The sequence below is a fragment of the Coregonus lavaretus genome (assembly GCF_964263955.1).
Source record: "Coregonus lavaretus genome assembly, chromosome: 5".
Taxonomy (NCBI): Eukaryota; Metazoa; Chordata; class Actinopteri; order Salmoniformes; family Salmonidae; genus Coregonus; species Coregonus lavaretus.
In genome coordinates, this window is record NC_139992.1 from 6,993,635 (window position 1) to 7,010,984 (window position 17,350).

At 40.1% G+C, this 17,350-nt stretch overlaps 1 protein-coding gene across 2 annotated transcripts; it reads left to right on the forward strand.

The window, feature by feature from the left end:
• Window positions 1–193: 193 nt before the first annotated feature.
• On the forward strand, window positions 194–15,537 carry LOC311129625 (major histocompatibility complex class I-related gene protein-like). Of its 2 annotated transcripts, XM_084161972.1 has the most exons (14): window positions 194–383; window positions 3,166–3,423; window positions 6,835–7,110; window positions 7,416–7,721; window positions 8,135–8,440; window positions 8,774–8,830; window positions 9,057–9,095; window positions 9,655–9,687; window positions 9,820–9,858; window positions 10,639–10,671; window positions 10,803–10,841; window positions 12,060–12,162; window positions 12,345–12,388; window positions 12,531–15,537. In XM_084161972.1, exons 1-13 carry the CDS (start codon window positions 326–328, stop codon window positions 12,364–12,366), a joined length of 1,569 nt encoding a protein of 522 aa, XP_084018098.1. In that variant the 5' UTR covers window positions 194–325; the 3' UTR covers window positions 12,367–12,388; window positions 12,531–15,537. The 2 variants fall into 2 exon arrangements, with proteins under 2 accessions (XP_084018098.1, XP_084018099.1); XM_084161973.1 differs by lacking the exons at window positions 10,639–10,671; window positions 10,803–10,841 and having other exon boundaries at window positions 246–383; window positions 12,531–12,661.
• The last annotated feature ends 1,813 nt before the right edge of the window (window positions 15,538–17,350 follow it).

Here is a 17,350-nt window from a genome sequence, read left to right on the forward strand (position 1 = left end):
ATTTCAAGTAAGCAGTTGAAAAATGTGTTTCGTTTCCAGTAAAGGAGTTGCAAATGTATTTTCAATGTGGAAAAACAAGTCCAGCAGGATTTTATTTTATGTTATGCTTTTTAGGGCGGTTGGCAGACTGATTTCTGCCTAGTTACATGTGACCGTGTTAAGGCCATATTAATCATTCGCTATATTTGTGTGCTCCCATTTGGTGCGCATATAAAGACGGATATGGACGCTGGTCTACTCCCATTCTTGGTCTTAGTGCAAAGAAGAACTTCATTAATGTACACCAACGGTTGCTGGTACTACCAACCGTTGTAGTACATTAAACATGATAGGCCAAATCCAGGTGATATGGTTGTGTCTCAGCGTGCCTACAGTATACTCAGGTGAGAGCATTTATATTGTTTGGTTAGGCTTAAAGCGGCTAAATAATTGCCTTAAATCAAATGCTGTTTTTGTAGTAAAATAACCACAATCCAACAACGCTATTTCTTATAGACTTGAATGTGGTACCGTTAATGTAGGTTGAGTTCCGAGATTATTGGCCAAACTGAGTGTCGGGCTCTGCAGCCAGGAAAGGGTTGATGATATAAACAAGAAAAACCTAATCGTAGTCTAACGTTATATGTCTTCTATCCCAAATAGAGGAAACAGATTTGACATTATTTATATTTTCTAGGAGGCTAAACAAATGAAGAGCATTCACAAAACAGGCCACTTTAGACTTCTAAGGCAAGCGCACTCATTGTTTAAAGAAATGTACCTTTTCTTGTAGCTAAATCTCTTAACACTAGGCTACAATCACCTGCCCTGGATATCTTACTAAATTACCGTGGCACAATATTACTCAATTTATAAGTCAATGAAACCATTTTAAAAATCTTCAGTATAGCCTATTGTGTCTTTCAACGTGATCTCTCGAAGTTACTTTCACTTACAACCTGCACCAGTACAGTTTACCTAGATATAAGTGATGATGAGTACAACTGGATTTTTCAACCAATCACGCGTGTCCAAAGTTGATCTCGTTCCCATAAATTGTTTTGCTTCGATTGAGGTATCAAGTTTCAATTAGGATTGTTCATATTTCTACCATATTGGTAACGTATTGGATTCTCATGACATGCGCAGGTCAGTTATATTTTTTTCTCACTCAAGAGGTACATCAAATATAAATATTTAGTCTATTCCTTGATTTGAAAGCATGTGACCTATAATTAGTGTACCAAGGTACTGGATGTACAAAAGGCCCTACTGTCCAGTGGACATACCAATTCATTATATGTAATCATTGATTCTTGAAGAATACCATTCTTCATAAAGTTAATTACCGTCTTGCCCCGATAGGCTATACCTGCATTTCAAGGCTGTTGTCCATTGTTTCCATTTGTTTTTGTAAACCAACATACCAGATATCAAAGTAGGACTCAGTTGTCAAAAGGCTTACCATCTTCACTGTTATGCTGCTAGTGCTACCATGATTTTAATAGGTCATTATGCGAGTGTTTACATCCATTAAATTATAAAACTTAATTGTACGTCTTCTGTCTGAATAGAGAAACAGATTTGGCATTATTTCTATTTTCTAGGAGGCAAAAAAACATGGAGCCTACACAAAACAGGCTACTTAAGACATATAAGTCAAGTACACACATTGTGTAAAGAAATGTAAGAAATGTGATTGTTTTGCATCGACGTATCAAGTTACTGCTAGGACTAGGCTATTTCTGATAGTTTCAAAATACGGTTGTTCATATTTTTACATGGTTGGTATTCCCATCACATGCGCAGGTGAGTATTTTTGTTCCCACGAAGGGTACATAACATATTGAAATATATAGCTACATATTGAAATATATAGCCTACCCCATGATTTGAAAGAACGTGACCTATAAATAGGTATGTTCAATAGGCCTAGACCAACAGTCTAATAGACATTTATATTAATTAACTATATTTAATCATTGATTCTTGAACACATGCCTCATAAGTACAACGGCCTTACCCCATTAGACTGTATTACCCCATTAGACTGTACCTCAAATATAAGCCCTGGACAAGCACACCTGATTCAACTGGTCAACTAATCATCAAGCCCTCAATGAGTTGAATGAGGTGTGTTTGTCCAGGGCTACAACGACAATGTATACTGTTTGGGGGTACTGGAGGACCAGGGTTGGGAAACACTGACCTAAAATAGGCTGTGCTCCATTGTTTTTGTAAACACACAATGTTACAAGGTCAAGTTTTATTTGTCACTTGCACCAGCACAATGAAATGCTTGACTTTCTTGCCCTACCCAACAATGGCGTATTCAATATCAAAAAGTAGAACCAATAACAACATAAAATCTCTAGACATACTCAATAAAAGAGGAAGCTACAGTATATGCCAGTATCACATTTACAATGTGCAGGGATACTGAGGTAAATATGGACATGTAGGCATGGATTAATAATAATAATAATAATACTAATAAACAGTATGGCAGCAGCAGAAGTGGTGTGACTGTGTGTAAGAATGTCAGTGGCCCAGGTTTTAACAGTTCAACAGGTAGGTCATAAATGGCCTGTTCACTGTTATGCCACTAGTGCTACCATTATTATTATACTGTTATACCACTAGTGCTACCATGATTATTATTCTGTTATACCACTAGTGCTACCATGATTATTATACTGTTATACCACTAGTGCTACCATGATTATTATACTGTTATACCACTAGTGCTACCATGATTATTATTATGTTATGCCACTAGTGCTACCATGATTATTATTATGTTATGCCACTAGTGCTACCATGATTATTATTCTGTTATACCACTAGTGCTACCATGATTATTATACTGTTATACCACTAGTGCTACCATGATTATTATTCTGTTATACCACTAGTGCTACCATGATTATTATACTGTTATACCACTAGTGCTACCATGATTATTATACTGTTATACCACTAGTGCTACCATGATTATTATACTGTTTTGCCACTAGTGCTACCATGATTATTATACTGTTATACCACTAGTGCTACCATGATTATTATACTGTTATGCTACTACTGCTACCATAATTTCAATAAGTAATTGTGTGTGTTTATGTAACAGGATTGCTTCCATTTCCATCCATTAATTTATACCTGTGCTTGTGATTTATTTTCTAGCTACCCATTCCCTGAAATATTTCTACACAGCGCTCCCACAATCTACTGGCCATCCAGAGTTCAGCGCTGTTGCGTATTTGGATGAGCAACCAATTTATTTATATGACAGCTCTACAAAGCAAGTGGTAGCTCGACAGGAGTGGGTAAAAATAGCTGTGGATGCAGACTTCTGGAAAATAAATACACAACTTCTTATGGAGATTGAGAAGGTGTTCAAAACCAACATGGACACTGCAAGAGATCGCTTCAACCAGACAAGTTAGTAGGCCATCATCAGAGCATGTTTCAAATCAAATCAAATCAAATTTTATTGGTCACATGCGCCGAATACAACAGGTGCAGACATTACAGTGAAATGCTTACTTACAGCCCTTAACCAACAGTGCATTTATTTTAAACAAAAAAAGTAAGAATAAAACAACAACAAAAAAAGTGTTGAGAAAAAAAGAGCAGAAGTAAAATAAAGTGACAGTAGGGAGGCTATATATACAGGGGGGTACCGTTGCAGAGTCAATGTGCGGGGGCACCGGCTAGTTGAGGTAATATGTACATGTGGGTAGAGTTAAAGTGACTATGCATAAATACTTAACAGAGTAGCAGCAGCGTAAAAAGGATGGGGTGGGGGGGCAGTGCAAATAGTCCGGGTAGCCATGATTAGCTGTTCAGGAGTCTTATAGCTTGGGGGTAGAAGCTGTTGAGAAGTCTTTTGGACCTAGACTTGGCACTCCGGTACCGCTTGCCGTGCGGTAGCAGAGAGAACAGTCTATGACTAGGGTGGCTGGAGTCTTTGACAATTTTGAGGGCCTTCCTCTGACACCGCCTGGTATAGAGGTCCTGGATGGCAGGAAGCTTTGCCCCAGTGATATACTGGGCCGTACGCACTACCCTCTGTAGTGCCTTGCGGTCAGAGGCCAAGCAGTTGCCATACCAGGCGGTGATGCAACCAGTCAGGATGCTCTCGATGGTGCAGCTGTAGAATTTTTTGAGGACCCATGCCAAATCTTTTTAGTCTCCTGAGGGGGAATAGGCTTTGTCGTGCCCTCTTCACGACTGTCTTGGTGTGTTTGGACCATGATAGTTCGTTGGTGATGTGGACACCAAGGAACTTGAAGCTCTCAACCTGTTCCACTACAGCCCCGTCGATGAGAATGGGGGCGTGCTCAGTCCTCTTTTTTTTCCTGTAGTCCACAATCATCTCATTTGTCTTGGTCACGTTGAGGGAGAGGTTGTTGTCCTGGCACCACACGGCCAGATGTCTGACCTCCTCCCTATAGGCTGTCTCATCGTTTTCGGTGATCAGGCCTACCACTGTTGTGTCGTCGGCAAACTTAATGATGGTGTTGGAGTCGTGCCTGGCCATGCAGTCATGGGTGAACAGAGAGTACAGGAGGGGACCGAGCACGCACCCCTGAGGGGCCCCCGTGTTGAGGATCAGTGTGGCAGATGTGTTTTTACCTACCCTTACCACCTGGGGGCGGCCCGTCAGGAAGTCCAGGATCCAGTTGCAGAGGGAGGTGTTTAGTCCCAGGATCCTTAGCTTAGTGATGAGCTTAGAGGGCACTATGGTGTTGAATGCTGAGCTGTAGTCAATGAATAGCATTCTCACGTAGGTGTTCCTCTTGTCCAGGTGGGAAAGGGCAGTGTGGAGTGCGATAGAGATTGCATCATCTGTGGATCTGTTGGGGCGGTATGCAAATTGGAGTGGGTCTAGGGTTTCTGGGATTATGCTGTTGATGTGAGCCATGACCAGTCTTTCAAAGCACTTCATGGCTACAGACGTCAGTGCTACGGGTCGGTAGTCATTTAGGCAGGTTCTTAGAGTTCTTGGGCATGGGGACTATGGTGGTCTGCTTGAAACATGTTGGTATTACAGACTCAGTCAGGGACATGTTGAAAATGTCAGTGAAGACACTTGCCAGTTGGTCAGCACATGCTCGGAGTACACGTCCTGGTAATCCGTCTGGCCCTGCGGCCTTGTGAATGTTGACCTGCTTAAAAGTCTTACTCACATCGGCTACGGAGAGCGTGATCACATAGTCATCCGGAACAGCTGGTGCTCTCATGCATGCTTCAGTGTTGCTTGCCTCGAAGTGAGCATAGAAGTGGTTTAGCTCGTCTGGTAGGCTTGTGTCACTGGGCAGCTCGCGGCTGTGCTTCCCTTTGTAGTCTGTAATAGTTTTCAAGCCCTGCCACATCCGACGAGCGTCAGAGCCAGTGTAGTATGATTCAATCTTATACCTGTATTGACTCTTTGCCTGTTTGATGGTTCGTCGGAGGTCATAGCGGGATTTCTTATAAGCGTCCGGGTTAGAGTCCCGTTCCTTGAAAGCGGCAGCTCTACCCTTTAGCTCAGTGCGGATGTTTCCTGTAATCCATGGCTTCTGGTTGGGGTATGTACGTACGGTCACTGTGAGGACGACATCATCGATGCACTTATTGATGAAGCCAGTGACTGATGTGGTGTACTCCTCAATGCTGTCTGAAGAATCCCGGAACATGTTCCAGTCTGTGCTAGCAAAACAGTCCTGTAGCTTAGCATCTGCGTCATCTGACCACTTTTTTATTAACCGAGTCACTGGTGCTTCCTGCTTTAGTTTTTGCTTATAAGCAGGAATCAGGAGGATAGAGTTATGGTCCGATTTGCCAAATGGAGGGCGAGGGAGAGCTTTGTATGCGTCTCTGTGTGTGGAGTAAAGGTGGTCTAGAGTTTTTTTCCCTCTGGTTGCACATTTAACATGCTGGTAGAAATTAGGTAGAACGGATTTAAGTTTCCCTGCATTAAAGTCCCCGGCCACTAGGAGCGCTGCATCTGGATGAGCGTTTTCCTTCTGATTAATGGCCTTGTACAACTCATTCAGTGCAATCTTAATGCCAGCATTGGTTTGTGGTGGTAAATAGACAGCTATGAAAAATATAGATGAAAACTCTCTTGGTAAATAGTGTGGTCTACAGCTTATCATAAGATACTCTACCTCAGGCGAGCAAAACCTCGAGACATCCTTAGTATTTGATTTTGTGCACCAGCTGTTGTTTACAAATATACACAGACCGCCACCCCTTGTCTTACCAGAGTCAGCCGTTCTGTCCTGCCGATGTAGCGTATAGCCTGCTAGCTGAATGTTGTCGTTCAGCCACGACTCCGTGAAACATAAGATATTACAGTTTTTAATGTCCCGTTGGTAGGATAACCGTAATCTTAAATCGTCCATTTTATTCTCAAAAGCTTGAACGTTGGCTAATAGGATTGATGGAAGAGGCAGTTTACTCGCTTGCCGTCGGATCCTTACAAGGCACCCGGATCTGCGTCCGCGATATCTCCGTCTCTTCCTCACGCGAATGACGGGGATTTGGGCCTTGTCGGGTGTCTGTATGATATCCTTCGCGGCCGCCTCGTTGAAGAAAAAATCTTCGTCCAATGCGAGGTGAGTAATCGCTGTCCTGATATCCAGAAGCTCTTTTTGGTTATAAGAGACGATGGCAGAAACATTATGTACAAAATAAATTACAAATAACGCGGAAAAACACACATAATAGTACAATTGGTTAGAGGGGTGGTTAGAGGGCTGTAAAACGGCAGCCATCTTCTCCGGCGCTGTTTGGTTAGATAGCTAAGAGTAAACACTCATTGAACACTGAAGGATCAATGTTATTATGTTGGTTTCCCTTTAGGTGCCCTTGCATTGCAGAAAATGTATAGCTGTGAGTGGAATGAGGAAACTGGTGCTACAGATGGAGATGAACTGTATGGATATGGAGGAGAGGACTACCTGACATTTGATCTGAAGCACAAAAGATGGATTGCACCTGTTCTGCAGGGACTTAGGACCAAAATGAAGTGGGATGCTGATGGTCCTAAGCTTAAAGCCAAAACTCACTATCTAACCCATACCTGTATTGAATGGCTGAAGAAATATGTTTCTTATCAAAGCATGCTGGATAGGAAAGGTATTATTAAGACTTAATTCGTTTTTTGCACAATTTGAGGGGGTTTACTATTTCTATGTCTTGGAAATTCTAATTACGTGTACATACTGTTAGATTATTGAAACATGCAGTCAGTGTTGTTGACTTGTCCAGTAGCCATCATCTGTGGAATAGTGTACAGCCAGATGCTGTCATCTGAATAACAAAATACACTCTGTAGAGGTGTATATATTTGATCAATATCCTGATGTTTGTATATTTGATCAATATCCTGATGTTTGTATATTTGATCAATATCCTGATGTTTGTATATTTGCTTTCTACAGTCCCACCGCAGGTAACTTTGCTTCAGAAAGAACCCTCCTATCGAGTGACCTGCCATGCAACAGGCTTCTATCCAGACGCTACCATGATATTTTGGAGAAGAGATGGAGTAGAGATCCATGATGATGTGGAGCATGAAGAGACCCTGCCTAACGGGGATGGGACATATCAGAAGAGAACCCATCTCACTGTGTCCCCTGAAGACCTACAGAAGCACAACTACACATGCACTGTCCAACACGTTAGCGGTGATGTGGTTCTGTCTGCTAACAGGGACACCATTCGCAGCAACAGCAGGCATACTCAAAGTTAGTAGTTCTCCTATTATCCAAATCAGTTCTCAAGGACCCTGGGAATCCAGGTTTTTGTTTCTAAATGTTACATCTAAATGTTATGTTCTAGACTTTTCTATGTTATTCATCAATTAGATTTTTCAAACATGCAGTCAGTGTTGTTGACTTGTCCAGTAGCCATCATCTGTGGAATAGTGTACAGCCAGATGCTGTCATCTGAATAACAAAATACACTCTGTAGAGGTGTATATATTTGATCAACATCCTGATGTTTGTATATTTGATCAATATCCTGATGTTTGTATATTTGATCAATATCCTGATGTTCGTATATTTGATCAATATCCTGATGTTCGTATATTTGATCAATATTGTGATGTTTGTATATTTCATCAACATCCTGATGTTTGTATATTTGCTTTCCACAGTCCCACCGCAGGTATCTTTGCTTCAGAAAGAACCCTCCTGTTGTGTGACCTGCCATGCAACAGGCTTCTATCCAGACGCTACCATGATATTTTGGAGAAGAGATGGAGTAGAGATGCATGATGATGTGGAGCATGAAGAGACCCTGCCTAACGGGGATGGGACATATCAGAAGAGAACCCATCTCACTGTGTCCCCTGAAGACCTACAGAAGCACGACTACACATGCAGTGTCCAACACATTAGCGGTGATGTGGTTCTGTCTGCTAACAGGGACACCATTCGCAGCAACAGCAGGCATACTCAAAGTTAGTAGTTCTCCTATTATCCAAATCAGTTCTCAAGGATCCTGGGAATCCAGGTTTTTGTTTCTAAATGTTACATCTAAATGTTATGTTCTAGACTTTTCTATGTTATTCATCAATTAGCAAACCAGTTGTATACGACAGCCTCTTTTCAAACGTGCATTCTTAGGGGCTGCTGTGAAGTGATGTTGTGACCCTCTGAACCCTAGAGTCTGATGCGTTTTAATCACGATTTAACACAACATGATTAATTATCTAATCGATGTCTTCCTAATAGTGTGATGTTAGTCTTGAAATCAAATGTATTCACATTGAGCAATTCTTCTTTGATCTCAGGGCATCACATCTTCATCATTGTCTCAGTGTTCTTGGCATTGGTCATCCTTGTTGTTGGTATGTCAAGCCCTCTTCACCGCTATAGACACCAGCAGACACACAAATGTGGAAACAACTAAAACATCCAGTGCATCAGTACATTTGAATGTCAATAACACACAACACCATAGTGTTGGATGTATTTAGTTTAGTCATTGAAATGATTGAAACAGATTGATATGATTTAGATTACCGATGATGAGGAAAAAACTAACTGCCACATCTTTTTCTCCTATTATCCAAGTGGTTTCCGTAATGACACAGAAGTTCAGCAACGGAAAAGGTAAGTTCCCACCTATTCTTTTAACCACTATATATCCCTGTTGATAATACTGCAAAATGAGGGGTTTCAAACTACTGTACTCAATGAGGGGTTTCTAACTACTGTACTCAATGAGGGGTTTCTAACTACTGTACTCAATGAGGGGTTTCTAACTACTGTACTCAATGAGGGGTTTCTAACTACTGTACTCAATGAGGGGTTTCTAACTACTGTACTCAATGAGGGGTTTCTAACTACTGTACTCAATGAGGGGTTTCTAACTACTGTACTCAATGAGGGGTTTCTAACTACTGTACTCAATGAGGGGTTTCTAACTACTGTACTCAATGAGGGGTTTCAAACTACTGTACTCAATGAGAGATTTCTAACTACTGTACTCAATTGCTGCAGTGTCTACTCAACAATACAGTGATCATTATATTTTATTTAACAAATATTCTTACATTTAACTCTTTGTTTATTGGACTAACATTCATTTTCATTATTACACAGGGAAAGGTTAGTCAGTTTTCTAATTCTGAAGGCTGTTATAACATTAATCTTTCTACTGTCTTTCTAGAACAAACGTCTGAAAAGGAAAAACAATGTGCAAGTGAGTACTGAACTGTGTTGCGCTGTACGCAATAGAGGAGTGAATCCTTTACGAAGGATTTTATATCAATCAGTAACCTGAAAAGGTGAGGTGGAAGTTATTGTGAAATGTTCATTTTTTTCCGATTCTCAGCAAGTCTCCTGGAGAAGGGTGTTCTTCTGCTCAACGATGGTGAGTGTTCAGATTTCTCTTTTACTAAAACTTCATGGGGGGTTTCTAACTACTCTACTCAATGAGAGGTTTCTAACTACTGTACTCAATGAGCGGTTTCTAACTACTGTACTCAATGAGGGGTTTCTAACTACTGTACTCAATGAGAGGTTTCTAACTACTGTACTCAATGAGAGGTTTCTAACTACTGTACACAATGAGAGGTTTCTAACTACTGTACTCAATGAGGGGTTTCTAACTACTGTACACAATGAGGGGTTTCTAACTACTGTACTCAATGAGGGGTTTCTAACTACTGTACTCAATGAGAGGTTTCTAACTACTGTACTCAATGAGGGGTTTCTAACTACTGTACTCAATGAGGGGTTTCTAACTACTGTACTCAATGAGAGGTTTCTAACTACTGTACTCAATGAGGGGTTTGGAACTACTGTACTCAATGAGGGGTTTCTAACTACTGTACTCAAGGAGGGGTTTCTAACTACTGTACTCAATGAGGGGTTTCTAACTACTGTACACAATGAGGGGTTTCTAACTACTGTACTCAATGAGGGGTTTCGAACTACTGTACTCAAGGAGGGGTTTCTAACTACTGTACTCAATTGCTGCAGTGTCTACTCAACAATACAGTGATCATTATATTTTATTTAACAAATATTCTTACATTTAACTCTTTGTTTATTGGACTAACATTCATTTTCATTATTACACAGGGAAAGGTTAGTCAGTTTTCTAATTCTGAAGGCTGTTATAACATTAATCTTTCTACTGTCTTTCTAGAACAAACGTCTGAAAAGGAAAAACAATGTGCAAGTGAGTACTGAACTGTGTTGCGCTGTACGCAATAGAGGAGTGAATCCTTTACGAAGGATTTTATATCAATCAGTAACCTGAAAAGGTGAGATGGAAGTTATTGTGAAATGTTCATTTTTTCCGATTCTCAGCAAGTCCCCTGGAGAAGGGTGTTCCTCTGCTCAACGATGGTGAGTTCAGATTTCTCTTTTACTAAAACTTCATGGTAAGACAGAAGTTATTTTATGTTTAAATCTCAGTGGACTCAAGTATGACCCTTCGGCAGTAAAGAATTTCAGTCTGGCAGTTGTTTCCCTTTTCATTAAGAGTATAATTTGAGGAGTTGAACGTTAAAGACCTTTGCAAAAATTATGTAAATAATCCGTCAAGGCATTTCCTCCATTGCTGATTGAAATAAAACATTAAAAAAACATTTATTTCCCCCTAGCAAAACCTGCCACGTGGAGAGTTATTGTCAGTGATAATACATTTTTATATTGATAAGTGACCCCACTCGTATGTTTTCAATCTACTTTGCGTACTTGAAACCTGGGAAATTGAAGCAGAGATGTATCAAATCCATTGACTCAGCAATATGACATCACCATACACTGTTGGGAGCATAGATATATGGTCTGTGGTGGAGAGACTTCATACGTCACCCAACTGCTCTGGTGATGTATCGCTAAGTCTTCCATTAATGCATTCATGTTTAAATGTCCCCGGTATCAGTAAGGAAAGTAGAAACTGATGTGATTTTCACAGTTTAATGTTAAAATAAGAAATATGCTGCTTTTCAGTGAGTCAACCAGCTGATGCTCTCCAGTGTACGACTCAAGAGACCACTTTAAGACGTTTAATTCCTGTATTTGTATAGCTTCATAGTCGGGGTTGAAAACGGATTCTTCAATGAACAATCTGAAACCAGTCTATGAATGCAAATTCATCTAAATGTCACTTTAAATGCACCGATGACTTGATGCAAGGTATTTTTGTGGACCTGAAGACACTGTCAAGTTTTGAGTTTATTGATCATCCAGACCTCTTACATGTTCTTAAAAACGAACCTAAGTCTACATGGTGGCCTCTCCTCCCCCAGAAATTACTTTCAGTTTGTTGTTTGTTTATCCACACATCACAAGTACAAAGAAGGTGAAGCGTAATTGTGGAGGGTGACAGAGAGAAAAAACGTAGCTTATGGGAGGGATCTTACTCACATTTACATGCACACAACACTCTGATTATTGTCAATAGATTATGGTCATATACAGGATATGCTGTTTACATGCAATGAAAAAGATTATTCCACTAATATTTTAGTGCAATCCATTTTTAAAGTAAATAATCTTCTGCTGTTTTAAGGTGTATTTTGTTCTGGAAAGTTCAGGATGAATGTTTATGTATTTAAGGTTCTGACAGAACGTCCAACAGAAACAGAACCTTTTCCTCTAAGTCTGTTGACTCTGGCCACTCTGGCGGCTCTGCCGGTTCTGGCGGCTCTGCCGGTTCTACGTAAGTATCCATTATGTTGCGATCCTTGTATTGTATAATACCAGCATGTAAAGTAAATGTATTGAATCCTGTGTGACAGATGAACTTGTGCATTGATTTTGTACATGGAGATAACTGTCTAAGTGCTGTGCTTTGTTCTCTAATTACTAATTATTATTTTTTTGATCTTTGCTTTCCCCTAGAAAGCCTCTTATCAAGAAATAATATTAAAAAGGATGGAAAACAAGTAAGTTGGAATCTGCTTAACATCTCATTTGCTGTATGTTCTTGAATAGTTTTGATATTCTTTAATGACATGAATCTGCATTAATAACATACATCTGCTAATAGTGCTGATAGTATGTTCTCTTTCCTATGTTTTTGTCTAGGCCAACTGCAATTGGAGTGTCTTCTTTCGTGATCTTGGAGACCTCAATTATCCGTGGAGTTGCAAACTATATCAGAGGGTTTGGAATATGTGAATTCAGTATATTGGCTACCATCCAAAGCTCTCAAAGTACTAATGTACGCACAAAAAAGACAACTTCCTGATATTAGGGCTGGCACAATTGTCATATAGTCGTGTAACCGACAATTAAATCAAATCAAATCAAATTTTATTTGCCACATGCGCCGAATACAACAGGTGTAGACTTTACAGTGGAATGCTTACTGACAAGCCCTTAACCAACAATGCATTTTTTCTTTTAAAAATAGTAAAATTTAAATAAATAAACATGTTAATTAAAATACAATAATAGCAAATACCTAAAGAGCAGCAGTAAAATAAAATAACAGAAGGGAGGCTATATACATTATGGACCATAACCGTGAACCAATCGTCTTAATACATTAATTTTAGGAGAAGGGGGATTCTACTTTATATTCAAAAACATATAGTTTACCCAATAGAAGTTTTTAATTTTTAAATGAAGTGGGTAAAGTTGGCAATCATTTTACAAGCAAAACAACACGGTCAGGAGTAGAAGATTCCTTTCCAAAAGTTCCAAGCGGTCAAAACCGTATGTTTTTGTGACAAGGGTGTCACCAAAGCTGTGTTGTATTTATTAGGTAAGTCATAGTTTATTTTCAAAGATGCATTACAAGGTAAAAATAAAAATAATAATCACAATCATGACAATGAATCATTACCCCAAATTCCATAATGCTCACAGCCCTTCCTGATACATTTATTTTAAGTAAATCAGGGAAGCGTCAGAAGTAAGTAGTGTATATTGTTGCGGCCTTAACCCCAATACCAGGAATGGGAATATATAGGGACAGTAGTGGAGTTAGTGACTGACAGATCTGCTTAGAGGGCTCGAGGTCTGCTTAGAGCAACGATTTTCACATTTGGGTCGTGGGAGGTTTTGAATGGGTCGTGGGTGACGGAGTAAAAAAAAACAACATTTGGAAGTAAAGTGTTTCTAAATATTGTGTATAGACACATTTATAACTATCATGAATGGAACAAAAGTAATTTGACAATCCACATTCTAGCCTCGGAAATCCCAGACCTATTCTGGAACATTGTTACATTTGTTGTAGGCAACCCGTCTGCCTATAGGGAGACTATCCACACTCCATTTTCATCTGTTTTCAGATCAGTTACCTAGTCTCACCTATAGGCCTTTGTAGTAGTACTATATTTTTTGGTGTGCATGCTCTAGGTTTCTTACAAACTCATATTATTTTTATCGTTATTTGATTTATTTGGCTCGCTCTAGCGCTTAAACAATTGAAGTTATTAACACGAAACCAACTTCCAAATGTGCAGACTGCCCCAACTCGGGTTGCTTGAGAAAATATGTTTGATGGCATTTATACTTTTTGAACTATATAACAATATTGTAAATCAGCTCCGATGCATGTCAATGGGGGGGAAACGGGCCGTAGACTTGAATGCTAAAAAGATTATTGCAATTTGTACACATATCTCCTCTTTCACCGTTTATGTTATCAACTTCCCCAAATGAGGTCGCTTGAGCGTTTCTTTCAGATAGCATTTATACTTCTTGTACTACAACAATATTTAAATGAGCTCCCAATGCATTTTAATGGCAATAAAAATGCCATAGACTTACATGGGGGGAATGTTGAAATGGATCTCCTCCTACACCATTAAGCTGTGAATTTATACTTTTCATACTATAAGCATCTAATTTGCATACATTAACATGGGTTTGAATTAGACTTAACTATGATTATACACATTTGCATAAAATAAATCAAATTCAAGCTACATTCACCAAACCAATTTTCAGTATGTAGGTTAATGTGTTCTTGGGAAGCCTAACATGTTGTACAGGTCTGATAGTAATATGCCTATGTAGGTAAGACAGGGTGTACTGTATGTCTTATAGTAATATGCCTATGTAGGTAAGACAGGGTGTACTGTATGTCTTATAGTAATATGCCTATGTAGGTAAGACAGGGTGTACTGTATGTCTTATAGTAATATGCCGGTGTACGTAAGACAGGTGAATTGTGCTGAATTGTAAGCAATGAGCTACTTACTGTGAGAGTGTCTGGGAAATAATTGTACTTTATTCTTCTTTCCAGTTTTAACTGTTGTTGTATTTATCAGGAACATATTTGGTATTTTCGTGTTAGAATGAATGGGGATGTACATTTCCCTATTCTGTTACATTTATATGCTTGTGATATACTTTTATGTGATTACCTTTACATTTTAACGCATATCTACGGTGATACACCTTGAATCTAGCCCTAAGAGTCTGTCACTTTAAACAGGCAAGTTTGTACTCATAAGGTAACTAAATTAATCTTTTAACGTTGACGTGTTTTGACATTAACTCAGGGAGACCCCTGCTGGAGAAATACTGCAACTTATCATTTATTTTCACAAATAATAAAGATGTTATTGCATTGATAAAGGTTGTGGGTTGGATTCCCGCTGGGGACAAATATACTAAAATGTATGCAGTTACTGTACTGTAAGTTACTTTGTATTTAAGTGTCTCCTAAATGTCATATGTTTGTTTCTCTATAACAATTAAAGATCACATTAACAACATTTAAATAATCAGGGTAGTAAACACATCTAAATAACTGGGCTGACTTGCTGCTACTGTCACGTCCTGACCTATAGAACTCTCGTTAGTTTGGTCAGGGTGTGAATATCATGTGTGTGTTGATTCTATGTTTGTATTTCTATGTTTGGCCGGGTGTGGTTCCCAATCAGAGGCAGCTGTCGCTCGTTGTCTCTGATTTGGGGATCATACTTAGGCAGCCAGTTTTCCTGCCTGTATTGTGGGATCTTGTTTTGTGCTAGGTGAGTTTGGCTTGTGTGTATAGCCTTCCGACGGCACGTTTTGTTTATTGTTTTGTCGAGTGTTTATTAAGTTTAAATAAACATGTATGCATATCACGCTGCGCCTTGGTCCGTCCCGTCTATGAACGGCCGTGACAGCTACTAACCAGAAGACAGATGAGGAGTAATATATATACACTACCAGTCAAAAGTTTGGACACACCTACTCATTCAAGGGTTTTTCTTTATTTTTATTATTTTCTACATTGTAGAATTATAGTGAAGAAGACAAAACTATGAAATAACACATATGGAATCATGTAGTAACCAAAAAAGTGTTAAACGAATCAAAATATATTTTAGGTTCTTCAAAGTAGACACATTTTGCCTTGATGACAGCTTTGTACACTCTTGGCATAGCGCCACACATCTCCGTCGCATAGAGTTGATCAGGCTGTTGATTGTGGCCTGTGGAAGGTTGTCCCACTCCTCTTCAATGGCTGTGCGAAGTTGCTGGATATTAGCGGGTACTGGAACACGCTGTCAAACACGTCGATCCAGAGCATCCCAACCATGCTCAATGGGTGACATGTCTGGTGGGTATGCAGGCCATGGAAGAACTGGGACATTTTCAGTTTCCAGGAATTGTGTAAAGATCCTTGTGACATGGGGGGCGTGCATTATCATGCTGAAACATGAGGTGATGGCAGTGGATGAATGGCACGACAATGGGCCTCAGGATCTCGTCACAGTATCTCTGCATTTAAATTGCCATCGATAAAATGCAATTGTGTTTGTTGTCCATAGCTCATGCCTGCCCATACCATAACCCCACCGCCACCATTGGGCACTCTGTTCACAACGTTGACATCAGCAAACCACTAGCCCAGAAGACGCCATACACGTGGTCTGCTGTTGTGAGGTTGGACGTACTGCCAAATTCTTTAAAACGACGTTGGTAGCAGCTTATGGTAGAGAAATGAACATTAAATTATCTGGCAACAGCTTTGGTGGAAATTCCTGCATTCAACATGCCAATTGCATGCTCCCTCAAAACTTGAGACATCTGTGGCATTGTGTTTTGTGACAAAACTGCACATTTTAGAGTGGCCTTTTATTGTCCCCAGCACAAGGTGCACCTGTGTAATGATCATGCTGTTTAATCAGCTTCTTGACATACCACACGTGTCAGGTGGATGGATTATCTTGGCAAAGGATAATGGGATTAAGGTCTGGGGAGTTTCCTGGCCATGGACCCAAAATGTAGATGTTTTGTTCCCAGAGCCACTTAGTTATCACTTTTGCCTTATGGCAAGGTGCTCCATCATACTGGAAAATACATTGTTCGTCACCAAACTGTTCTTGGATGGTTGGGAAAAGTTGCTCTCGGAGGATGTGTTGGTACCATTCTTTATGCATGGCTGTGTTCTTAGGCAAAATTGTGAGTGAGCCCACTCCCTTGGCTGAGAAGCAACCCCACACATGAATGGTCTCAGGATGCGTTACTGTTGGCATGACACAGGACTGATGGTAGCGCTCACCTTGTCTTCTCCAGACTAGCTTTTTTTCCGGATGCCCCAAACAATCGGAAAGGGGATTCATCAGAGAAAATGACTTTACCCCAGTCCTCAGCAGTCCAATCCCTGTACCTTTTGCAGAATATCAGTCTGTCCTTGATGTTTTTCCTGGAGAGAAGTGGCTTCCTCGCTGCCCTTCTTGACACCAGGCCATCCTCCAAAAGTCTTCGCCTCACTGTGCGTGCAGATGCACTCACACCTGCCTGCTGCCATTCCTGAGCAAGCTCTGCACTGGTGTTGCCCCGATCCTGCAGCTGAATCAACTTTAGGAGACGGTCCTGGCGCTTGCTGGACTTTCTTTTGCGCCCTGAAGCCTTCTTCACAACAATTGAACATCTCTCCTTGAAGTTCTTGATGA

Coding starts and splice junctions, on each gene's coding strand:
- LOC311129625 (XM_084161972.1), top strand. CDS start 326: ATGATAGGCCAAATCCAGGTGATATGGTTGTGTCTCAGCGTGCCTACA. Junction 7,111..7,415: donor AAGCATGCTGGATAGGAAAG/GTATTATTAAGA, acceptor TGCTTTCTACAG/TCCCACCGCAGGTAACTTTG. Junction 8,831..9,056: donor ATTGGTCATCCTTGTTGTTG/GTATGTCAAGCC, acceptor CTATTATCCAAG/TGGTTTCCGTAATGACACAG.